The sequence below is a fragment of the Xiphophorus maculatus genome, chromosome 17 (genome assembly GCF_002775205.1).
Source record: "Xiphophorus maculatus strain JP 163 A chromosome 17, X_maculatus-5.0-male, whole genome shotgun sequence".
NCBI classification, from domain to species: Eukaryota; Metazoa; Chordata; class Actinopteri; order Cyprinodontiformes; family Poeciliidae; genus Xiphophorus; species Xiphophorus maculatus.
In genome coordinates, this window is record NC_036459.1 from 19952495 (window position 1) to 19978871 (window position 26377).

Genomic DNA, 26377 nt, shown 5'->3' on the forward strand with positions numbered 1-26377 from the left:
ATGGTAGCGAGATTGGAGCAATCAGGCAAGCACCATCCGGCAGGTGCTATGCAAACACAAACAGTGAAGGAGTGGCCAAAGTCCTGACAGAATGCATATGGTCATTACAATTGCCATAGAGAACATTTATGTCAGATGTTTTAAATCAAGTCATAAAAATGTAATTTGATATTACTATGGAAAAACCAAAAAACAATGGGTGGATTGGATGCAGTGATGAAGACGACACAGAAAGCCCTGAATAAAAAATTTATAGGAGTATAAAAATGAGCTAAATCTGCTCTGAGACCAAATAGTCAAGCGTTTAGGTATAGAGGAGAAAACAGAAAAAGATCGCTACAAACAGCCAATGGAGGAGGAGGAGGTGGAGGTGATAGATGAGTGGGGAGTGCTGCTGGAGGCAGGAAAAGCATGACAGAGAGACAGACAGAAAGAAACACGGCACAGAGAGGAAAGGAGAGGAGAGGAGAGGAACAGCAGCAGCGTCTTTATTGTGTGCTCTAGCCTCTCTTGCTGTATGCTTTCTGCTCTTTAATTTTACATTCTGAAGGGATTCAACAGCGTACTCAGACGATTCATTGATGGGGAAACAAGCTAAAGCTCAGCATTACCTGTGGGCAGCAGGATATCTTTGGTGACAGATGACAAAGCTTCACACAGAAAGATCGTACTTCTCAGGTAAACTAACACTTGTCAATTACAAGAACGCTGTTGCTGGTTTGCATGTGCGGCAAGAAGCCATTGCAAAAATATACGTTAATCAAAAACACATGTTGGCAGGTTGAACATTTGAACCAGGTTTTTACACAATGATTATTTAAAAAAGAGCAACTGAACAAGATAATTCCCAGAACAGTCAAGTCTCACAGAGACAACCTCTCGGACTTGGACCACTCACACTGCTAGAAACTAAACAGGCTGAAGTAGTTCTTACTGCTGGTGAGCTAAACAAATGCTTTGTGTCAAAAATAATAATTCTCCAACAGCTGGAGAAACTAGTGCTTCAATTTCAGTTTAGAGTTCAAACACTGGCTGCTGTAAAAGTGAGCTTTTTTCTGAAGTTCTATTAAATGCCTCAAAACAAAGAATCCCCATCATTTTTATTCATCAACCAATAGCATGGACTTTGATTCACTTTTACTGTCACACACTGTGCAACATTAAAAAAAGTTACATTAAAGATAAGTTTAACTAAAAGCTAGGTTAAATGCCAATGGTAGGGAAAGTGCCCTATTGACTGCACTAGTTGGGGTTTTTTTTCTCATTGAGTATTCAATTTATTAGCCACAAAATGTTAGGTAGGCCTAGTATTGGCTCCGTAGCAGCTAACTGTGTTAAAGCTTCCCTGGATATGAGGTCTTGTGGGTCGAATTCCAGCTGCTTACCTCCACTTGTCCCATTCTTCTGTCTCCCACAACCTGAACTTGGGAGAGAGAATCCTAGCCCAGAGATGGCCGTCCTCATTCTCACTACCTGGGATAACTTAGATATAGGATGGAAACTATGGGCCACACAAGCTGAGATGCTACACAATTCAAATCCTACACCTATTAAAACATTTTGACAGATTGCTTTGGAATGCATTCAAAGTCATTTAAATAAAAGATTTATTAGGTCACCCCAAAAGAAAGAAATATTTCTGATTTTCACATTTATTCCAGTTTATACTTTATACCCACATTTTTATTAGGAAATGTAGTAAATGCTTAAAAATAGAACAAAATGTATAAGTAGTAATTCTGAACAATAAAAAAAAATCACATTTAAATGTTTAAGTTAGTCAGTAAATGTATAATACATTCCTCTGAGACAGTCTGCAGACAAGTAGTTCACAGTTTTCGCTGCTCATTTGCTGAACAACATATGATGAGAAGCATCAAAGACTCAGAGCAGGGCAACTAAAACTGATTAAACGGACACTCTCCATACACACAAACAACTCTGTAATCACTCACAGTCAGGCATCTAAGTATCAGGGAATGATGGCTGAGCTTTAATTGGACTATACACATGTGATCCAACAGCCAGACCACGGGATAATAATCTATTTCAAGGTGACCCAAAGATTTCTTTCTTTCCTCGTCTCCACAGAATCTGAATGGGAGCAGAAGATAATCTCAGGGGAAGTGATGACTGGGGAACATGCCTGTTCGCTGCCTTCCTCACAGCCACTTCAACCATTTATAAAGTATTAAGGATGTCCAGAATGAAGGGCACTGGAGACTTGAATGTTCTAAAAGGTCTTGCCATGACGTACATCAGGATATCTAGCCTTTGGTTCCATGTCTGGACTTAAGGGATCTGAAGAGGAAATTGCTTTGAGCTCATTGGAGAAACCACACAAAGTTGCATTCCCTCTTGGTGGTAGTTTTCCTTGTAATTTTTTTTCTCTTTGATGTTCTCTAGAATTTTTTACACTTGAAAGAGGTAAATATAAGGATGTCCAGATAGACAACTCTGAAAGGATAATAGTTATTGGTAGAGCAAAGAAGGACTGTTATGAAACTGTCATTATTTTCCCCGGGAGATGACAACAGTTCAAGCACAAAGGCACAATGACAAGATTGAGCTTTGTATGAAAGAAGCCATTGATCTTAGTGCACCACACTGATGCTGCAAGGCACATGAGCGGTGTGTGTGTGCTGCTTCTGCTTACACTTGAATATCTATTATCCCCAAATGTAAAGATCACTAAAAACACTTCTGTATTTTTTAGTAATTATATTAAGTTGATAAAGAAAGGCCATTGTAAATCCAAGGGGCATGATGGGAAGTGACCTCATAAAGTCACAACATAGTGGGATGACGTGACATGCTCCAGTAGGATCCTTGTGGCAACTGTGACAGCTGAGCCGAGAGGACAGTAATGGGAGGGAGCGGTGAGTCAAAGCCTGATATCACACCTGTGTTTACTTGTCTTCAGTCCAAACCACAAGGGAACCAAGATTTCCTCAGAGTGTTCTGTACTGATTCAACAGAAAAACCAGGACAGTGTAAAGATGTCAAACTTTATAATAATAATAATAATAATAATAATAATAATAATAATAATAATAATAATAATAATAATAAGTATTGTTCACATTTTCCAAGTATAAGGGGTCAAAATGTGATGGAGAATATTTCTGATGCATGAAAAGGTTTAAAATTAAATTTCAAATTAATATGGAACAACCCTTTGTTTTTTCAGAAGTCAAAGTCTACACCCCGATTCAAATTCTTCGAAGTTTTCTTTAGACAGGTTAACCCAAATTTATTCATATCCCTGGTGGACTGGCTTTTTTACTGTTTACTCTAGATCAGGGGGGTCCAAAGTTGGTCCTCGAGGGCCGGCATCCTGCATGTTTTAGTTCTCTCCCAGGTGGTAGAAACAGCCTTCTCATCATGTCAGTGTTCTTCTTAGGCCTCTAATGAGCCATCATTTGATCCAGGTGCGTTAAACCAGGGAGAGAACTAAAACACGCAGGATGCCGGCCCTCGAGGACCCACTTTGGGCACCCCTGCTCTAAATGTTTGGTGATGAGCTCCAACTAGCAGGTTGGAAGACCTCCCTGCCATCACTTGAGTCTTTAGGTCCCTTCACAGCTTCTACATTAGACTGAAGTCTCCCTGTTAGAAAATAACATGTTGGTAAAATAAAAAAAAAAAAAGATTAATGATTTTTGGTGTTTAATTGTAGACACATGACATATGACACTTGTCTTGTGACTAAATATTGCTTTCAAAGACTTACTTTTGTACCTATTGTTATAGCAACTCAAAAATTTGATGTTATTAATGCATTATGTGGATGGTTTTTGAGATGGAGTTGTGTGGGAAACTTATCAAGTGGATATCTTGCCTGCATTAAACATCAGATTAGAGCTAGACGAATCACTTTCGCCACCAGTTTAAATAGATTATCTCTTATAGAGTACTTTTAGGGTAATACCCAGGTCTCAGAGATTTTCCGGACCTGTTAGACAGAGAACTGGTCAGTAGGCAGCCCTGTGGAGTAGTGAGGAGTGGGCGGGGCTGACTATTGCAGGATAACCTTCAATAATCAACATTAAGTAAACAACACTTCAAATTCATTTTTCTTATAAAATGGACACTAAGCATACAAAAGAGGAGCAAAAGCAAAACCAGGCTGCCATGGATTTTTTAGATGTTTCGTGAACAATTTCAATAATTATCACAATACAATTTTATATGAACAATTCAGATTACAAAACTGAAGGACCCATTTAAAATAATCTATAACTATCAAGATATGCAACTATAAACTAAATACATACATTTCCTTTATCAGATATAAGGAATTATGAGGAAACAAGAAAAGGTCTTAATAGTGCCATACATACTGAATTCATTTTAGTAAGACTACAAAAGTATTTTTCAACTTAAGTAAAACATAATTCAAACAGCATTTAGAACACTGGGTGCAGCTTCTTTGACTTGTACAACTGATCTACTGGTTGCTACAACCCCTGGCAAAAAGTATGGACTCACCAGTCTTGGATGAGCACTCATTCAGACATTTCATGCTGTAAAACAAACTCAGATCAAAAACATGATACAATATTAAGGTCGTTCCAAAGTGCAACTTGTTGGCTTTCAGGAACACTCAAAGAAATGAAGAGAAACTATTGTGGGAGTCAGTGAATGATACTGTTATTGACCAAGCACAGGGAAATAAATATGGAATCACTCAATTCTGAGGAAAAAAGTGTGGAATCACTCAAATTGGAGGTAGAAAAAAAAGGACACACCCAGTCTATTTCCTTTCCCTAAATGGACACCTGCCCCAGATTAGATGTGCCCGTTAGTGTGCAGTTCAAAACACCTGCAGTCATGACACCTTGGAGGGCTGCTGGACGAAGTGGAGTGGTGAGAACCATGGCTCCAACAAGAGAAATGTCCCTTGAAACAAAAGAGAGGATTGTGAAACTTCTTGAGGAAGGTAACCCTTCACGCATGGTTGCTAAAGATGTGGGCTGGTCACAGTCAGCTGTATCCAAGATATGGACCAAATACAAACAGCATGGAATGGTTGTTAAAGCCAAGCGTACTGGTAGACCAAGAAAGACATCAAAGCGTCAAGACAAACAACTTAAGGCCATTTGTCTTGAAAACCGAAAAAGTACAACTAAACAGATGAAGCATAAATGGGAGGAAGTTGGAGTCAATGTATGTGACCGAACCGTAAGAAATCGCCTAAAGGAGATGGGATTTCAATACAGGAAAGCTAAACGAAAACCAGCATTGACACCTAAACATAAAAGAACGAGACTCCAATGGGCTAAGGAGAGGCAATCATGGACTGTGGATGACTGGATGAAAGTTGTCTTCAGTGATGAGTCAAGAATCTGCATTGGACAAGGTGATGATGCTGGAACTTTTGTTTGGTGCCGTTCCAGTGAGATTTATGAAGAGGCCTGCCTGAAGAAAACAACCAAATTTCCACAGTCCTTGATGATATGGGGCTGCATGTCAGGCAAAGGCACTGGGGAGATGACTGTGGTTAATTCTTCTATCAATGCACAAGTTTACATTGACATTTTGGACAGTTTTCTCATCCCTTCAATTGAACAGATGTTTGGTGATGATGAAGTAATTTTCCAAGATGACAATGCATCGTGCCATCGGGCAAAAACAGTGAAGGCATTCCTTGAAGAAAGACACATTCAGTCGATGTCATGGCCTGCAAATAGTCCAGATCTCAACCCAATTGAAAACCTGTGGTGGAGATTGAAAAAAATGGTCCACAAGAAGGGTCCAACCAGCAAAGCTGATCTGGCAACTGCTATCAAAGAGAGTTGGCACCAAATTGATGCAGAATACTGTTTGTCACTCATCAAGTCCATGCCTCACAGACTGAAAGCTGTTATAAAAGCCAAAGGTGGTGCAACTAAATACTAGTGATGTATTTTGAATGGTCTTTTGTTTATGCGTTTTTCATGATTCCATACTTTTTTCCTCAGAATTGAGTGATTCCATATTTATTTCCCTGTGTTTGGTCAATTAAAGTATCATTCACTGACTTCCACAATGTTTTCTCTTCATTTCTTTGAGTGTTCCTGAAGGCCAACAAGTTGCACTTTGGAACGACCTTAATATTGTATCATGTTTTTGATCTGAGTTTGTTTTACAGCATGAAATGTCTGAATGAGTGCTCATCCAAGACTGGTGAGTCCATACTTTTTGCCAGGGGTTGTATAAACAGTTAATTGGTGCTTCCAAATATTGTCCGATATGTCACATCTGTCATATTACATTATAAACGCTGTCTTTATTGTCATTATTGTAATGTTTTAGACAATAATTAAACGGAAATTGTTTTTGCCCAACACCACTACCCACTGATATTACTTAATCCTGGGTACAATGTAGACACCCTGTCAGCCCTGGAAGGAACTGTTGTACGGTCAGTAGCCTGACCTGATTTCCGATTGAGCTAATTCTTATCTGAACACATGTAGCCCTCAGGGTATTAAGTTTGAACTCAAAATGAGTTACCTAAAGCTGAAACAACAAGTGAATATGATAAAAGATTGTGAAGTCAGGACACGCACTTCATCCAAACACACCCAAAACTGAACATTACATCCTTCATCACAAAATAGGGGTAAAATAAATTTCCATATGCACACTTTAAAAATGTGACATAACTTAACATTACACAAAATCTCATTATATTTCCTCATATTTAGACCCACATATGTGTTTTTTAAAATGCCATAGCAACAAACATTGAAAACAAAGTTCAGAAAACTTGCTAAGCCAAATGATCTGAGGCGGTCCATCAGCGGGCCACCATGTTTCTGGATTAAAAGATGTTAAGTTGACAGGAAATGTAAAATATCACTGAGTAATTATATGTTACCATAAGACATTGCCAGCAATGCTTAAACATAAAACTATAGTCTTAAGAACAACAAACCAAAAAGATACAACTAAAATAAATATAACTTTTTTGCACATCTGTTAAATCCTGATTACCCAGTGGATCTTAAAACTAAATATATTCCAGAAATATGGTGTTTGAGCTACAAAGGTTACAAATAAGGAGCGGCAAAGTGCATGAAGAAAGTGGACGTGTCTACAGTCTTTGTAGATCAGTCAGTCATGATCTACAAAGACTGACTGCGTAATTGATTATAGGAGCAACAGTGGAGAGGATCAGCCTATTTAATTGACCATTTTGGTGTGGCACTGGCTGCCATCATGAAGAGTGTCAGAGAGCAAAAAAATAAAGTAGAAGGTCTTAATAATAATGGGACAATAATAATTCAATTAAATTAGTTTATACAGTGACAACTCAACAAATGTCATTTCAAGGCACTTTACAAAAAAATAATTTCAGTTCAATCACACATAAATTCCAATTGATCCTAGTTACCAGTTATTAAAAAGTTTCAGTCTTAGGAAATCTAGTAAATTGCATTAAGTTGTAGGCTTGCAGCATTCACTCACTGGGGGATTGAGAAGACAAAACAACAAGAATGCAGAAGAAACAGATAAAATGCTGCAGAATTATTTTTGATTAATTTTGATGGCCGTCATCAAAGTTAATAGCAGGAGATAGAACAATCAGCTAATGGCAGCATTATCTTAGCTGATGTCCCCCTGAAGGAAGGTATCACAAGCAAACGGAATGATGATACTATAATAATAATATTAATTTAAATTAGTATGCACTGTGGTAAAACAACCGTAGAAACGATGGCCTACTTTTCAAAATGTTAAATATAGATGCAAAAACAGCATTTGGCAATCTGGTTCAGGTTTAATAAATCACTTTAAGGTTACTAAGTCAATACATTTGCATTTCCTCCACCTAGTATTTTGCGCCTTTTGGTGATCAGCAAATATTTTACATATTCATGAAGGCAGACATGCTAAATTTATTGATTCAGATTCATATTTATTCGTGTCCCAAATGGTCAATTGATGTTACAGCAAGTATAAAAACTAAAAGACAAAATATCTTAGTTAAAAAAACAATAAAACATACCAAAAAATACATCAAATATAAATCAATACATTGCACTTGCGATTCTCCTGATTTTGCTATGTAATCTTGTCTTTGTGTGTATGAAAACCGGAACAAACTTCTTATCATACGCAAACCTGATGATCAACACAAACGTTTAGAATTTCACTCCCATAGTATCTGGATACAGGCAGCCAAGGCATTTCTTGCAATACATATCTACTGTATTGCATACAATGATATTGTGCAGCTCTACTCCCAAACCTAACTGTAACCCAGGCCTGTAATCCTGAACACAGTCTTAGATGTAGTTAAACTACATGCTTTGTTTGTGTGCATGAACTGTCTGCAGGCCAATGTCACAGAATAGTTACCCTGCTGTAACCCAAAACCAGGAAGCATTCAAAATAGGTAATTATACCTGGAAAGGAATGCCATTTTGCCTTTGCATAGCTCCCTCTATTTCTATAGATGGTACTTTGGACTGTGTTGTCCAGATTTGGACAGTGGAGTCCAAATCTGAACTGTGACACTAAACATGTGGTGGCATGGGAGGAAGCTAGAATCAAAGCTAGTGTTCTTTATTAGTTTTGAAAAGAATTTAACTTTAAAGCTTAAAAAGTCTGTCTCCAACAACATGCAAACGTTGGTATGCTTTTAAATCTGAATTTGTACCTAAACGGATCTCTCTTTTAAATTATGCAAAGTACATTTCTAAAGAAAATCTTTAAACCACTTTTCATTTCTTTATGTTTTTCCTCCAAAGTAGCTAGACCTTTGCCTGTTATTTTTGTTTTATTTGTATAGCACATTTCAGCAGCAAGGCATTTCAAAGTGCTTTACATCATTACAAACACAGAAACACAAAGCAATATACTGTAGAATCAATCATTAAGTCAAGTTCCATCAATAAATTTGTAATTGATTACATTTCAAATACAATTCTAAACAGGTGGGTTTTTAGTTGAGATTTAAAAGAAGTCAGTGTTTCAGCTGTTTTACAGTCATTGATTGCAGTCATTGAACTGTTAAAATGACCATTAGCTGAATATCAGGCAAAATCTAAAAAAGGTATTGAAACACATTGAACTTTATATGTGAAAACAAAATGGGAAAAGGAAAGTAAAATAGAAATCACAGAAGAAGAATGGAACAGTTACTGCATGACAGTTTGTAGATGTACCAATTCGTACTCATGGAGAGAATTTAAATGGAAATGCCTGCTTAGATTTTTTAGAACACCGAAACAGAACATTTCTTGTACCAGGGGGGAGCCTAAATGCTGAAGGCAATGTGGAAATACAGAACCCAACCACTGGCATATATGCTGGGACTGTACAATTATAAGGCATTGTTGGATAGAAATACACAAAAATGCATCAGCCATAGCTGACAGCATCACATCTAAAACATCTAACTGATAAAAATTATGTGAAAGGTATGGTTTAAGAAAATAGAAAAAAAGTATCTAGTAAAACATGCCCAGAGAGATACGTGATTTTTCGCCGCTATAAGAACAGCTTACAACTTTTTGGGTTTTCGACACAATTACATTTATGGAGGGAAAACTAATGAAATAGGAGCAATGATAACTTTGTGAAATAACCTGAAGAGCCAATTTAACATAGGTTATGAAGTGGGGACACAACACTGATTCACTCTTTAAGCTAAGGAGCTATAGTTATGTTAGGAAAAGGAACGATAACTAGTTTAATACAAGTAGCTGCAACCCTGGCACACTACATGCTACAAGATCACCAGAGAAAAAATGTGGTGTGAAGTTTTTCCACATCTAATCAAAGCATTATTTGTGTGCAAACCTCTCTCCAGGTGACTTCTTACTGGCAGGACAATGCACACAGCTGCAGTCCTGATCTCTGTCGCTACAATGAGCAACATGACTGTGCACGACACACCTAACCTCCATGACCTTGACCAAACTTCGTCTGAGGCCATTCATCCGATCAGCTTCCAGGTATTCTTTTAGCTTGGCTAATGCAATAGAGTTGAAGGGGAAATTAAATTAAATCTCAAAATGTTGATATTGCATGAATATTATTTAGTGAAACACTTCAATAAAACATTCCAAGGATGTTGAAAAATAAGTTCTTTAAAACTTAACTTATTTTTTAGCATTTTTTGTCAAAAAATGCCAAAGTGGGATGATTCTGGCTCACCGTTATGTTTGCTTCTGTCCTGGGTTCATGACATCCACTTTGCCGTGGCTAGTCACTAAAGTTACTGTTTGGTTATTAGTTAGTGGAAATGGTAGAAGAGGCATTTTTTTAAAATGAAGAAATGCCAGAAGACTTTATGGGAGTAAATGATATACAACCATAGCAGTATGAACCTGAACTTGAACTGGATGTCCAGAATTGAATGAAAACGCTTCAGATTGGGATTCTGGTTATCAACACTGCTTTGGCTTGCAAGTACAATTCATGGATTTAGTGCATTTATAGAAATTTCTGTTCTGACAATTGTATGCAGCCCAAACCTATATGGACCAAAAAACACGTATCACGCTATCACATATAAAGCCCCTTGTTGTTTCATCTCATTGTCTGGCATCACAGAAAATACAGTATTATAAAATGCAATTCAGTATTATAAAGTACAGTAGATTTTAACTTTACAAGAATATCTTATGATTTTCTTTAACCTTATGTTTAAAAACGCTTTTCAGTTCTCCTTTAAGCCTTTTCTCAGGAAACAATGTCCATAATAGCATGAGACTGCTCAGATAACACAGTCATAGAAAAATTGAATACTGTACTTTTTCACAGCACAACAACATTTCTGTGATTTCTATTGAAAGGTTTCCTTGACAAGCTTTTTGGTTTTGGAAGTCGTGTTGGGCCTAAGCTCCAATCTCACGGTGCTGGTCCTCTACTGCATGAAACAGAACCTCATCAGCTCCGTTTCCAATGTCATCACTATGAACCTGCATGTGGTGGATGTGTTGGTGAGTTCTCACTTCCACTAGTTTATACTTTTTATTTTTTGCATTAACCTCAATGGTTGAAGATTAAAATTTCAGCTGCTAACCTATCCCCCTTCACAACAAAATCATTATCATTTCCTTCTATATTACATTGTCAAATCATCTCTCCATCTCATCAGTTATGTTACATAAACTTTTGAATTTAGTGCAAACTTAAGTTTCCTTCAAATCCTACTGTAGAGATATACCCAAATGTATTTACCATCCACTTAATTAGGGTTGCCTGTCCACACATGTTAAAGACAACTTGTTCAAGTAATCACATAACACTTATATAGTGTATTTCTGGACACTCAAATAAGCTTTACAATGAAATCAGTCATTCTCATTCACGCAGCATCGTTCACACACTGATGCTGGGAAGTTACAAGATTGTAAGCACAGTTACGATGACCACTACCAGCAGGCAAGGTAGTTGAAGTGTCTTGCCCAGCACAACAAAGACAAAGACAGACAAAGCGTGGACTTGAACTGGCAACCCACCAACTACAGGACAAACTCCTACCACCTTTGCCACCATTGCCTCTACAAAGTACAAAGTAAGTCAAAAACGGTATCTGAAGTAATGGTCCAGATGCCGAGATTGAGCCGCAATTTTTGATATTTGTATCATGGGAGTGCGCGCTACAGTTCAGGCCACATTAACAATAACGGAAAATTTAAATATATAAATAAATATATATTATTTATATAAATATATATAAATATAAATATATATACAGTACAGACCAAAAGTTTGGACACACCTTCTAATTCAGTGGGTTTTCTTTATTTTCATGACTATTTATAAGGCAAGAAATCCCACTTATTAACCTGACAGGGCACACCTATGAAGAGAAAACCATTTCAGGTGACTACCTCTTGAAGCTCATCAAGAAAGTGCAGAGTGTGTGCAAAGCAGTAATCACAGCAAAAGGTTGCTACTTTGAAGAAACTAGAATATAAGGGGTATTTTCAGTTGTTTTACACTTTTTTGTTAAGTGCATATTTCCATATGTGTTATTCATAGTTTTGATGCCTTCAGTGTGAATCTACAATGTCAATAGTCATGAAAATAAAGGAAACTCATTGAATTAAAAGGTGTGTCCAAACTTTTGGTCTGTACTGTGTATATATATATATATATATATATATATATATATATATATATATATATATATATATATATATATATATATATATATATATATATTAAGGTTTATTGTTCTAAACCTTATTACGTTTAGAACAATAGGTGAATTCCAGGCATTGCATGAGAAGCAAAAGTGGAAAGCAAAGCAATCCACTCACATCGCAAGGCAAAGGCTACCAATGCTATAACCTGTCAGAATTAGAAATTCAAAAATTAGAATTCAAAAAAGATGAAAGCATGGATCCATCCTACATTGTGAGAGGGATATTCTACTGGTGCACTTTTGGCTTCTTAGCCTAAAGCCTAAAGCGCTAAGTGAGCATTTTTTAAACCCCATGGCTTACCTGAGTATTATCATCAATATGAACCTCATACTAGAAAGGTGTACCCAATGAATTGGCTGAGGAATGCATGTTTCTTTGGACAAATACCAAACTCATTAGTCATACCAATCATGTAAAATGGCTGAAAAGGCAATTGAACCTGATTCATTGAAGAGAAACATACAACTGGAAATTAAGCTATAAATAGGAGGAAAGCAGCTTCACAATCTATTCGTTTATCGTTTTTTAAATTCATTCATCAGTGACAGTATGGATATTTTTTTATGAAACAGAGTGGGGAGAATAGACCTGATGATCACTGATTTAGGCCAATGATGGGAAAAGTGGACAATTCTGATTGACTGTTTCTGTAATACAGGAATCTAGTTTATCCAACCTTTACTGCTTATGTACAGTTAGCTGAGCACCAGCGAAATACAATGATTAGCATAAAACTGATAACCTTTCCAGTTAGTTTAATTTCTTCCAAAGCCCCTCTTATTGTTCAGTTTTGGCTCAGGATGTCAGATTTCGTTGTGTAATTAGTGGGTTGCTCATTCAAACCTTTGGCAAGACACCTCACCTGCAGGTGCCGGTCAGACACTTCTTTTCTGTCAGTCTGCCCCTGTGGATACAATGTAACCTACCACTATCAGCATGTGAATGTGTGCATGAATGAGTGCATGACAGATGGTAGAGTACAGTAAGGCACTTTAAAAGTCCTAGGACTTCATAAAGCGCTATACAATTGCTGGCATTTACTATTTGTTGTTATTTCCAGTACCACTGTTTTTAACAAACCTGAGATTAAAAAATTGTTATATTCAGAATGTAACATGAATTCCTTTAATATTCTAGGTGTGTGTAGGCTGCATTCCGCTGACAACTGTGGTCATCCTACTTCCTTTGGAAACAGACACGGTCTTGATCAGCTGCTTCCATGAGGCCTGTGTGTCATTTGCAAGTGTGGCCACTGCTGCAAATGTCCTGGCCATCACTGTGGACCGTTATGATATCTCAGTTCGACCAGCAAACCGTGTGCTAACAATGGGTCGAGCTGTGGCTCTGCTGGGATCCATCTGGGCTCTATCCTTTTTCAGTTTTTTGGTTCCGTTCATGGAAGTGGGTTTCTTCATCAGATCTGGTACAGATTTTGTAAACCAGACTGCAATAGTGAAAGTCTCTCAGATGAATGAATATTACTCAGAGCTAGGTTTATACTACCACCTGCTAGCACAGATCCCCATATTCTTTTTCACAGCTGTGGTAATGCTGGTAACTTACTACAAGATTCTTCAGGCACTTAACATTCGGATTGGAACACGCTTTCAACACAATTTACCCAAGAAAAAGCAAAAGTGCAAAAACAACATATCTTTGAGCACTGCCACACAAGCAGAGTCTACAGAAGCTTCACAGAGCAGCACCGCAGGCAAGGGCAGTGGAAATGCACCTTTAGGCATGCGGACATCTGTATCTGTCATAATTGCACTAAGAAGAGCGGTGAAGCGCCATCGAGAGAGAAGGGAAAGACAGAAACGAGTTTTTAAGATGTCTCTTCTGATCATCTCTACATTCCTTCTGTGCTGGACCCCAATAACTGTCCTTAACACAATCATACTCAGTAAAGGTCCCAGTGACCTGACTGTACGCCTTCGGCTTGGTTTTCTGGTAATGGCATACGGAACCACCATCTTTCATCCCCTCCTATATGCCTTCACTCGGCAAAAGTTCCAGAAAGTTCTCAAAAGTAAGATGAAAAAGAGGGTGGTGTCTATAGTGGAAGCAGAACCAACACCAAACAATGTGGTCATCCATAACTCCTGGATTGACCCCAGGAGAAACAAAAAGGTCACGTTCAAGGAGACTGAGGCCAGACAAAAGTGTCTTTGCTCAGAGGAAGTAGAGTGACAGACTGAACTCATGTAAATATGTCAAGAAAGCACACAGAAAAGTGAATGAACTAAAACATGTGGATGAGGAGCAGAAAGCAGAAAATGGTGGAAAAGAGTGAGAAGCAAAAATCAGACAAAAATTTTTAGATGAAGCTGAAAATCAGATTGACATACTGTATGTAGGATGAATGCTAACATGATGGTATCATTGAGAATAAATAAATTGTTATGACATGAACAAAGTTTCATCTTTATAAGATGAAACTTGAGATAACACTTGTTAAAGCTTTTCTCTGAGAAAGAGACATGGGTTATACTAACTTAATGCTATTTATTGTAGACTCCCAGAGACTGAAATAAAGGAAGTTATTGTTGAAAAACTGTATCAATCAGAAGCTCCTGTTGTTCAATGTAATACAGTGTGAGACAAAGAGTCACACACCACTTGGTTTGTCACCATTTGTAATAAATACCCAAGGGCACAGTATTTGTCAGGATCGCATTGTCTACCGTTTCTTCCTGACTCAAAGTGACAATGCATCAGACAAATAAGCATTAAAACGTTCTGTACAACATCTACTTTGTTCTTATCTTTTTATTTTTGTTTAATTATTTAAACATTGGGTAGCTGAGCCTAATTATGAGAAGATTCCATAATATGAAAGCATTGTGAAACTGACAGATGGTAATTGATAGTCTTTCAAGATGCAGGAAGTTTGGACACTTGTTACAGCTACTAGAGCAGTGGTTCTTAACCTCTTTTTGAGAGGTCCTTTTTTGAGGTACCAAACCCATCAGTTTCATATGCGCAGTCATCGAACCCTTCTTTTTTGTTTTTTTTTTTACCCCTCCAGGGGGTCTTTTTGTGGGCTCTAGTGTCCCTTATATGATAGTAGACTGACAGGAAACGGGGAAGGAGAGGGGGAAGACATGCGGCAAATGTCGTCGGGTCCGGGAGTCGAACCCGCGACGGCCGCGTCGAGGACTCAAGGCCTCCAAATACGGGTCGCACTAACCGCTACGCCACCACGGCACGCCCACCGAACCCTTCTTTAGTGATAAATAAAATAAATATTTTTTTTCCAAATTCAAGACATAGGTATATGTTTTTTTTGCTGGTGCACAAAATGAGCCGTGCATGAACCTCACCTTGCTCAAAGAACAAAACCATGAACTCACAGCAAGTTACAGTATTACTTTATTCTGGGCCCCCAAAAAATATTTCGGCCCCATGAAAGAATTTCAGCCCCCCAAATATTTTTTTACTATTTTACTAATTAAAAATAAATTTGGATTTTTTCAAAGAATTAAAATTTTTTTAATGACTTAATTTTTTTTATTTTAAATTTAATTTGTTTTTTGTCATTTTGAATCCACAAAATACTTTTTTGGGGCCAGAATAAAGTATTGCACAAATGACATATCTGCAAATCAGTGTGACTTCTGTTGTTGTTTTTGGGAGACCAGTTCAGAGAGGCGTGGCTTCACCTTAGCAATTGCATCTTCAGAGCAAAGTCTGTTCATTTTCTTCTTTTTTTGCTCGACATATTTAGTATGGATTAAAATATTAAGAAAGAAACCACGCGACGTACAACTACGGCAGCCGCTGATACTGCGCGCACTAAATTCCCCGCAGCACTGATTGGCCGAGCAATGCAACATGATCCTCTGCAGCAAGTGACGGCCAAGCGGGGCGTGTCATCACGACTTTACAGAAGTGTGTCTTTACCTCCGCAGCAGAGGCTCCGCCGAACCCCTGAGACCGACTCATCGAACCCCTGGGGTTCGATCGAACCCAGGTTAAGAACCACTGTACTAGAGACTCCTGTAGGAACTGTGGCAGTGTGCTTCTTTAAGGTCTCTTAAGGAATGGGCCAGTTTCCAGTAACAAGGTATAGAACTTGGAAAATGCACATTTTTAGCTCAAATACACTTTGTGTACTTGAAGCCTCAGAAAAATTCAGAAAAGTTGAATTTAGTCTCTCCCAGTGCTGGATAGATATCGTTATATTAAGCTTGGATAATATTTTTCAGTCATTCAGTTTCATCTATATCCCACAATGTTTTTTTTTGTTGTTGTTGTTTTGTTTTTAAACCATAATGTCAGTATTTTCTGCATGAGTTCTAAACAAAATAATATTACAGGATACATGAGATCCTTGTCATCTCATCTCATTAGAGATGGTCCATCTTTTTGAGATGGTCCATCTCAAAAAGGACCAGAAGTCAATTTTGATTATTAAAGTTATCTGGGCTTCTTCAACACCTCTGCAGAATCTCAGCAGAACCACAGGCTGATTTCCTTCATACCATGCTGTAAGAATGCCGTAAATCAAGGAAAAGAAGTTCAGATGAATTACAGAGTGCATATACTATCTAGACCACCAACATACTGCTCATGTTTGTGGTCTAGTAGAATAACATTTCTGTATTAGAACTTCTTTGTTCTGTATCTACCAAATTACATCCAATGCAACTGCATTTCTGTATCCACTATGACATTTGGTTGCAGGCCTCAGGAAACACTGGAGCTTGTGAACTGATTATTTTACTTCTAATAAGTAAGACTAGTGTGTTAAATAGATAACCAACAGCACAGACTTGAAAAAAAGACCTACACTTGTATAGCACTTTTTCAAGTCCATAAGACCACAAAGCCCTCCAAGCTACATTCAGTCATTCACAAAACACATTCACATGCTCATGGTGGTAAATTACTGCATAGTAGCCACAGCTGTTCAGTCTGACAGACGTGAGGATGCTGGGCCCTCTGACTACCAAAGAGACAATAGCCACTGTTGCCATCATCGTCCAATTTCTGCAATAAAATTTGATCTAGAGTTGGTGTCCTGCTTTATCATTAACACTTTTCCTCCACTGACTGTGAAGGTTGCACAAAAACATACACCACATGTAGTTAATCAGTGTTAAAGACCAAGAATGTTTTAAATATTGCTTAGATCCATGAAGAATCTTTCTAACAATTTTTAAGAGAGCATTACAGAGCTTTAGGTAAAAATCATCTCTGATCTACATATGTGCATGAGCAGAACATTAAACCTTGAAGTACAGTGAGGAAAATAAGTATTTGAACACCCTTTGACTTTGCAAGTTCTCCCACTTAGAAATCATGGAGGGGTTTGAAATTTTCATCTTAGGTGCATGCCCACTATGAGAGACATAATCAAAAACAAAAAAATCCAGAAATCACAATGTATGATTTTTTAAATAATTTATTTGTGTGTTACTGCTGTAAATAAGCATTTGAACAACTGCTAACCTTTCTTAGGATCATTGATACGCCATGAGGTGAGATCTTCCAAGGCGATCTTGCGAAGAAGATTGACAATCATGTTTAGCTTCTTACATTAGAACCTATTTCTAATGCTTGGCAGTTGCCTCGTAACCTTTTCTATCCTTGTAGAGCTCTACCATTTTGTCTCTGATGTCTTTGGACAGCTCTTTGGTCTTAAAAATTTTAATATTTGGAGTCTTACCGACTGTGTGGGGTGGACAGGATTCTATATCCAGCTAATGACCTCAAATAGGTGTTTTTAATTTAAAATAATAAGTGGACTGGAGGTGAACCTTTTAGAGGTGGGCTAGCAGATCTTTGAGAGCCAGAATTTTTGCTGGTTAAAGCATTGAAGATGCTCTAACCTTTCATGTCATAGCTGGGTCTTCCAACATGACAATGACCTGAAGCACATAGCCGGGATAACCAAGGAGTGGCTCCATAAGAAGCATAGCAAGGTTCTGGAGTGGCCTAGCCAGTCTCCAGACCCAAACCCCATAGAAAATGTTTGGAGGAGCTCAAACTCCATGTTTCTCAGTGACTTCCCAGAAACCTGGTTGATCTAGAAAAGATCTGTGTGGAGTAATGGGCCAAAATCCCTGCTGCAGTGCAAACCTGGTGGAAAACTACAGGAAACAATTGACCTCTGTAATTGCAAACAAAGGCTACTGTATCAAATATTGACGTTGATTTTCACAAATGTTCAAATACTTATTTGGACCAGTAACACACAAATAAATTATTTTAAGAAATCACACACCACAATTTCCGGATTATTATTTTTTTGATTACCGTATGTCTCTCACAGTGGACATGCAGCTAAGATGAACATTTCAAACCCTTCCATGATTTCTAAGTGGGAGAACTTGCAAAGTCGCAGGGTGTTCAAATACTTTTTTTCTCACTTTTTCAATTTTAGGGAGAATCAAAGTGCTTCTGTGATCTAGAGCACAACCTCACACATAATGTCATGCACACAGTTTTCTAATGATTATAAGAGGCTGATTGAATATAAGCAGATATTTTAAAGTTGGGATAAACAGAGTGCATCAAATATTCTAATGATATCCATGAACAAATGAAAATAAAACTGCAACAAAACCTACAGATGAAACATACCACAAGCACAAGTAAAAGAATGCATTAGATCAGAACATGGTGCACTGGCCACAAGTTAAGATGGCAGACCTGCTTAGGCTGTGAAAGAACTCATGCTGTACTAGAAGGTCCAGCAGCAACCTACCATAAGCTGCTCCAAGATCAACATGCTGGGCAGGCAGCCAGCTTGTAGAAAACCAAATGGTGACTGGTGAAGGGATTGCATGATAAAGCATGACACCTACTCTAGATAGGATTTTATTACAGGATACAAACCAGACCTCTCTCATCACAAGGCTCTGCAACAGGTGACCTGAGAGAAGGCTGCAAGCTCTTCAAAAGGCTGACACCAGCTGCTATGCTTTGCCCAGCTTATAGGCCAAAATCCACAACAACAGATGTGTGAACATTATGTAAAAAAATATTTTTGTTACAAAAGTTACATACTGCACTTTTAGCCTAAAGGATTTTCTGTAGATTTGAAAATCACACACTGCTGCCTGACAGAAGTGAAGTGCAAAAACGAATAAAGAAAAGGCCTTACCCAGTTCATTGATGCTCTGAGCAGCCTTAGTGATCTCCCTGCTGCCACCCTGCAGCTGGCCCTGCAGCCTCTTGCTCAGGTACAAGATGCGTATGATCCTCCGAAGCAGGTCACAGGCCACCTGGAGCAGAGAAAGACATGCTGTGAGCTGGAGTCAATAGATATAATTACCAATGTCAATAGGGACCCAGGACATTGATATAAATACTGCAAATCTATTTGCACATTTAGGTCAGCTTAACATTTATCAATAAGAGGATATAAATGCTGGCAAATTATTAAAATGATGCATGGTTTCAAACATTTTTCTATACAAATAACTTCAGTGTGGTGTGCATTTGTATTCAGCCCCTGATGTTTCATCTGCAGGTCTTCAGTTCAATTCAAAAATACTATATATGCCAAAGAAAAATGTATTTTTGCCATAACATATTTATGGCTGAAGCAAAAAAACAGATTAATCGTGATAAATCATGAATTGATTATTAAAATGATCATCAACTAATTTAGTAATCAATTAATTGTTAACTGAATATAAAGACTAAGAAAAAGCTGTTACTAAGAGCAGTAATTAAGCCAAAACTATACAAAATGGTTTGAACTTTCTCCATCTCTCACTGCTATTTGGTCCTGCTCTGCTTCCATGAAGCCTCCTTTCCATCTGCTTTTGGATTAAGGGTCATAGTTCAGGTATTGTGTTGTGACAACTGTCCATAAGTAAAACAGTAAGAGCAAAAATCCTTTCAGCTGCACAGAATCCAGAAACAAAGGGAATAATTGTCGAAACATGATGTGTTAACCAGAACAATTATAAACAAAAGTCTACAAAGAAGAATAAATCAAAACTAGAAAAATTTGCATTTCCTGTGAAAACGTAGTGTGAAAGCTGTAAGATGAATTTATTTTTGTGAAAATTGAAGAAGCATTTCAAGTCAACTGCAGAAGTCTTGCAGAAATGTAAGAAATAGACAAAACCAGCTCATAAGCTGCTGTGACATTTCAGTTTAACTTTGTAGGCAGTGTTCTGCACTGATTTCTAATAGTCTTTTGGTGGGATTTTTGCATTAAGTGAACATTTTCACACCTCTTCTTTTTCTGTGCATGTTTTGCAGACTTTTATTTTCTTCTGGTAAAATTAGCTAAAAAGCTAAAGCCAGTTGACATGCTAATACTAACAGTAAAATACCCCATAAAATGTGAAAAACCCCACATAAAAGCTAAAATTAGTTAAAAAGGTAAAGCTAGCTAAAATACCAAGGACTCAGCACCCTTTGGTATTTAACCATGTACGTGGAACAACCAACAGATTCAGAGTTTGCGAACGAAGACCAGGAGCAGCAGAATATTTAGTTAAAAGCTGACACAGATGATCAGGAGCCTGGCCACGTAATGCTCTGTATGTCAGCACAAGGACTTTAAAACGAAACAGTACTACTTATCTCAGATGAAGAGTACAAAGTATTAATAGAACGGAATCCCCACTCAAGGTTTCTAAATGCTGTTGAGGCAAATGAAATTATAAATATAGCAAAAAAAACATATAGTGATAAAACATTTGCAGATTGTAATGGAATAGATTTGTTTTTGGCTAAGAAAGTAACTGAGGCAATATCAAAATTACTAGCACATATTTGTCCTTTGTCATTTCAACTTGGCACATCCTCTCCGTGGGCTGCCACCTTATCGTGGTGGAGGGGTTTGAGTGTCCCAGTGATCCTTATGGAAATGGTTATTGTAGTAATGTTAGCGGCACACTTTATAAATAATCTCCATCAACAATTACAGTCATAGTCAAAATATTTGAATCTAGTTTCCAATGAGGCTCATTTGTTAGGCTAAAAGCACCTTTTGAAGTTACGTCTGTCATAAAGGCAAGTAGGAGTAAAATTTCACAGGTGAAAATTGTTGATAACTATAACAAGATTGTAGGGATCTGAAAGGATTGCTGTTTCCTCTCATATGAAATAACATCTGAGAGACTTAAGGCGTGTTTTCCACAGTTGAACACACCTAAAGTCTTGAAAGATCCTCCCTGAAAAGGCAAACATGCAGTTTTGTCTGCACAAAAACTGTTGATGTGCATTTCATGTTTAAATGTTCATTTGATTTTTTAAAGCCAGTTTTAATTTTGTTTGAATTGAATACATGACCCATGGTTTGAAGAGTTTATGACCCAACTCAATGAAAATGAGAAGAAATCAAATCAATAAGTGAGATCGATAATGGAATTGGTATCAATAAATTATCAATTCCCATCCCTCCTTTTGGAAGTAGAAAAGATGGGTGGATAGATCGGTTTGACATGTAAGATCAATCACTGATCAACCAAAATTAAAGAAGTCGGGGTCAATCAAACTGCGCTACCCACTCTCTGTCCAACCCCAGCACTATTTGTTCTTTATGTCTTCATCCACATATTAACTGTCTTCCCCTGGCTTAATACTTATGTCTGGTATCCGAACCAGGGAACACAGAACAAATCAACAGCCTTTTGTTATGTAGCAATTGATTTTATGCCACCCTGCAGACATTTAGTAGATTACAACTTCTGGGTTGCATGTAAACCTCATTATTCAAGTCTTGCACAAAATATAGTGATATACCAAATCCATCCAAGTCCACATCCTGTCCTGATTGTTTTATAGTGTGGAAACAAGATGGCCAATAAAAGCATGAGTGGCAAATGCCAAGAAAGCTACTTGAACTGAGAAATACCTATCTCCAGGACACAAAAGAGATGAAGGTTACATCAATCAATTATATTTGATCAATGTGTTTTGTCTCTTGATTATGACATAGACTGCTTCGGGAATTCAACTTAATTTTGTTAACGTTGTCACATGTTCTGATATATTTATTTGATCCAAGGCATAGTAAGAACCTAATGACTTTTACTAATCTTTGGAACAGAAAAACAACTTTTTACCAGAATTGTAAAACATAATTCACAATCAGATAGATTACATTTAAACTTACCTGCAGTCTGGCTAGCTGAGTGATTCTGCCCACAATCTTGTTATAGGGATCAACAATCTTTGCCCTCATTCTGGAAAGAAAAAAAATGTTATAACTGACCATCATCCAGGTGTTTTCCACCTCAGGAACTTCTCCAATAAACAGAGAACCTATCTAGTGTTTTCATAATTATGCAGCAGAAAGGTAAATGCTATAAAAGAAAATAAATATTAAAAAAACAAACACTTGAAGACAACAAAGTACACTTGGAACCCGAGGCTCTAACTCAACTCTGAGAAACTTTTACCTTTTGAAGTAACATTTAGATTTGGACTGGGCATCCAGGTATGAAGTGGAGAAACTTTGTGGCACTTAAAACCCTGAAGTTAAAGACTACTCTAGGTAGTATGGCCGTAGAATATTTTCTACACTAAGCAGAAATGGCTTCTTGATTTCTAAAGAACCTGTCAGCTACAGACTCCACCGGGTCATTGCATGTGAACAAAAAATGTACACAAATATTGAAAAAACTCATTAACACAACAGAGACATTGTGATCTTCAATGATCACAAACTGTAGCATATAAACATGTATTATTTTCATCAATAGTGTTCCAGCATCTGAAACAGTCTCAATAGCTGACTTTATCTAGATCCTGGTGGTTTCTGGTTCAGCTAGTGCAGGGGTGGGCAATCCTGGTCCTCGAGGGCCGGTGTCCTGCTACTCTTAGATGTCTCCCTTGAAACACTCTTGGATCCAACAGCTGACTCACCTCCTAAGTGCAGTCAAGTTCTCCAGAGTCCTGCTAATGACCTCATTATTTGACTCAGGTGTGTTGAAGTAGAGATACATCTAAAAGTTGCAGGAGACCGGCCCTCGAGGCCTGGAGTTGTCCACCCCTGAGCTAGTGTGTTCTTTCAAGTTCCTGGGATCATTTAACCTTGAGATTCAACTCAGTTCTAATGGATCAACAGCCAAATTCCATCTAAGACACCCTGATCATTCAGTTGATTATTTACCTCTCAACAGCGGCCTGCAGTGCACTAATCCTCGTCTGCATCATCTGAAGAACCCCTGAAAATAACACAAGATTTGTCTTTCAGAATATTAGATTTAAAGAGCTTGCTTATTAGAATGCACTACCTCCATCTGGTGGTACCAATCAAGGCTCACAGTTTTGTAGAGATGTTTTTTCAAATCTATTTTGTAGGCATGCAATATAACTAAAGTGCTGCAATATTTTTAAATATTTTCTACATTCCCTTTTTTACACACACAAACAATCTTGAATTAATATCAGTTACATCAACATTTGATTTCCTTTTGGGATCAGTATAGTATTTTTCAATTTGAATGCTAAATATCTAATATATTAAAATTTATGATTGATCAGCACACCTCTAGTCAGCAACAACAACTAACCTCTATACTTCCTTAGTTATTTAGATATCTATCATCTTCGGTTTAACTAGGATCGGTTCGCCGGAGCAGTAGCCTAAGCATGGAGACCCACCCTTCCCTCTCCCTAGCCACTTGGACTGGGGAGAGGGAACCCATCTCACAATTACAGGAACCAAAAGCAAAATGCAGAATAAAAAAACGTTGGTAAATACCTTCAAGAGACTCAATCCCTGTAGCCTGAGCCAACAAGTCTTCATGCCTTGCCACAACCTGGAAAGAAAGAAAAAAACACACAATCTACAAAGCTTGATTGAAATTTAGTGTCGATTTCCATAGAGTGATGAAATGCAAAACTAAGGAGTAGCTAATACCCAAAGGGTATTTAGTTTGTTGTGAAGGAGATTGATTTTAGGATGAAGCAATCCATGCAAATCAGGCTTAGGAACGCCACCTTAAAATCATGGAATTTCTAAGCATGAAGAATGTTTAGTCATTTAAGTATAAGAATGTATCTAAATGACAAAAATTCCAAGTTTGAAAAACATAAATTCATAAACTAAATCACATTGAAGCAGTCAGTGGCACATTATAGAAAAAGAGATGCACAAAACTGAAGTGATCAGTCCTGACCAAAACAGATGTCTGAGTTTCTTTGAGCTGCTGAGTTTTATTTGAACTGGTTCTGACCTCTCCAACACACAACACACACAAACTGACTTGTGTAAACTTAAACAAATAAAAAGCCATAAAGGAAAAGTATACAAGCTTCATGGATAGAAGTGGAATTCTGAAGCCAGCACAAAATTAAAGAATGACAAGAAAATCCACATTTTCACATCAAAATACCTTTATGTGGTTTTTACTAAACTCATACACAAAGATTGTATCGTTTGTTGATATATTGAGAATTATCGATCAATCGGTTGATTGATAGCATATTTAGTTATTTCTCATATCTGATTTCACTCTAAGTAAAACAACTGACTGATCCTCCTCCAAGAGAAGCTTTATGGCAGATTTTTAACAGGGATTATAAAACCATTTTCACAGCTGTAACTCAGAAGTACCAGTGAGATATGAAACTGAAGCCAAAACTGTATTTGCCACACAGCAACAGACTGTTTTGTGTTCCTACAGAAGAAGTCAGTCAACAGTATTTCATTATTTAAGGTCAGGTCAATAAGTGAGTGAAAATGCATATCTTTTCCAAATGGTCAACAGATAATTAGTAAATGAGTTATAGGCATCAAGACTGTGAAACATAAAAATCAAGTGAGATTTAAGAATATGAATGTAGAGACATTCATATGTCATACATTCATGACATCTGTCATGTTTAAAAAGGTTAAGCACGACATTCTATGCCGTTTCTTCCCAGTTGCTTGATTAGTGACCCACCCACTCAAAAACTGCTTTTTATTAATGGGTAGCACTTTTGAGAAGTTTTAAAGACTAGCGTAATGTACAGATACCCAGAACACCACTTGCTGCTTTTAGGTGAAGCCTGTTATTTTGGAACCTGCATGAATGAGCTTTGTGTTATTTCAAACTTTATTTGATGCTCTATGAGATGAAACCGTTTGTAATGACTTACAAGTCCTTTGTGAATGTTGCTAATAGACCCTACCTGTGCACTTGTTTTCAAATGGTTTTAACAGATGCAGTATCAAAGCTGGTTTCTGACTGCTTTGAATGAAGCGGATGTTCGTACCTGGCTGTGCAGTTCTTTGTCGAGCTGGCTGATGCCCTGTGCCAGCTTGGCCAACTGCTCAGCGATGACGGCCTGATGGATAGCCTGTGCTGTGTACGTCTTCACGTCAAAATCTTCGTCCAGGAAATCCGAATAGCACTCTGCAAACAGAGCAGAAGGTCGTTACAGTCTCCCACCAGCATCCAGCAGACCAGTGATAGGACCCGGGTGGACTGTCAGAAAACTGAGTAGTTTCTGTGGGTCACTGCATTAAAAGAACGAGAGTGTTTATTAGGGCAAATTACTAAACACATTCCAAACGCTACAAGCTCCACTTACTCGGAAAGAGAAGGATGATTAAATGTACAGGAGCTGACAAAGTTAGCCTTGTAGCACAGCAACCTTGTCCATTTTTTATTGTCAGGTATCGTTTTTTATTGTTGTTGTTTTTATTGTTAGTTTGTGTGTTTAGTTAAAAAAGAAAAGCTCACCATCTTTCAGAAGCGAATTCGTGGAAACTTCTTTACCGTCCTCCATGTTGACACTTCCGTGTGTGACGTGCACTCCTTCTTCTTCTTCTTTTCTATTATGGCGGATCACAAGCAACTTTAGGTGCATACCGCCACCTACTGTACATGAGTGTGTAGCAGCATTACTTCACATCTATTAAATTCTATTTTTTAATTTTGTAGTCCAAAGATAAATAAACAATGCTTTCCTTAATTTGTGAATATCTGTTATGTTTCCTTCATTTCCTAATATACCTTTAAGATTCCATTCATTCCATTCTCTTTAATTCTTCCCTTTCGAGTTCATATGACTTACAGTTCATCAATATGTGTTCTACATTTTCTTTCTCTCCACATCTCTCACATTTATCATTATTTTTCCTCCTTATTGTATAAAGCATGTCATTTAAGTAGGTATGACCTACTCTTAATTTACTAATTATTATTTCTTCTCTTCTGTTTCTTTCATTAATGCTTCGAATTCGAACTGACTTTTGTACTTCATATAATCTTCCTTTTTTATCTTCATTCCACATTTTTTGCCATTTCCCCATT

At 37.6% G+C, this 26377-nt stretch overlaps 2 protein-coding genes across 4 annotated transcripts in view; one reads left to right on the top strand and one right to left on the bottom strand.

The window, feature by feature from the left end:
- The window catches only part of cog5 (component of oligomeric golgi complex 5), a 71945-nt gene extending 46053 nt beyond the window's left edge, over positions 1-25892 (bottom strand). For both annotated transcript variants that reach the window (XM_023350382.1, XM_023350381.1), the window contains exons 1-6: positions 25805-25892; positions 25335-25474; positions 23836-23893; positions 23242-23296; positions 22243-22312; positions 19267-19387 (exon numbers count right to left, since the gene is read on the bottom strand). In XM_023350382.1, the coding sequence (XP_023206150.1) occupies positions 19267-19387; positions 22243-22312; positions 23242-23296; positions 23836-23893; positions 25335-25474; positions 25805-25850 (490 nt within the window). In that variant the 5' untranslated portion in view covers positions 25851-25892. The remainder of the gene's footprint in view (positions 1-19266; positions 19388-22242; positions 22313-23241; positions 23297-23835; positions 23894-25334; positions 25475-25804) is intronic.
- LOC102231111 (probable G-protein coupled receptor 22) lies at positions 404-14904 on the top strand. 2 transcript variants are annotated; one of them, XM_005811924.2, is made up of 5 exons: positions 405-678; positions 2092-2879; positions 9806-9950; positions 10794-10940; positions 13293-14904. In XM_005811924.2, the coding sequence occupies exons 3-5, from the start codon at positions 9828-9830 to the stop codon at positions 14343-14345; spliced, it is 1323 nt and encodes a 440-aa protein (XP_005811981.1). In that variant the 5' UTR covers positions 405-678; positions 2092-2879; positions 9806-9827; the 3' UTR covers positions 14346-14904. The 2 variants fall into 2 exon arrangements, with proteins under 2 accessions (XP_023206151.1, XP_005811981.1); XM_023350383.1 differs by lacking the exon at positions 10794-10940 and having other exon boundaries at positions 404-678.
- Positions 25893-26377: the final 485 nt, after the last annotated feature.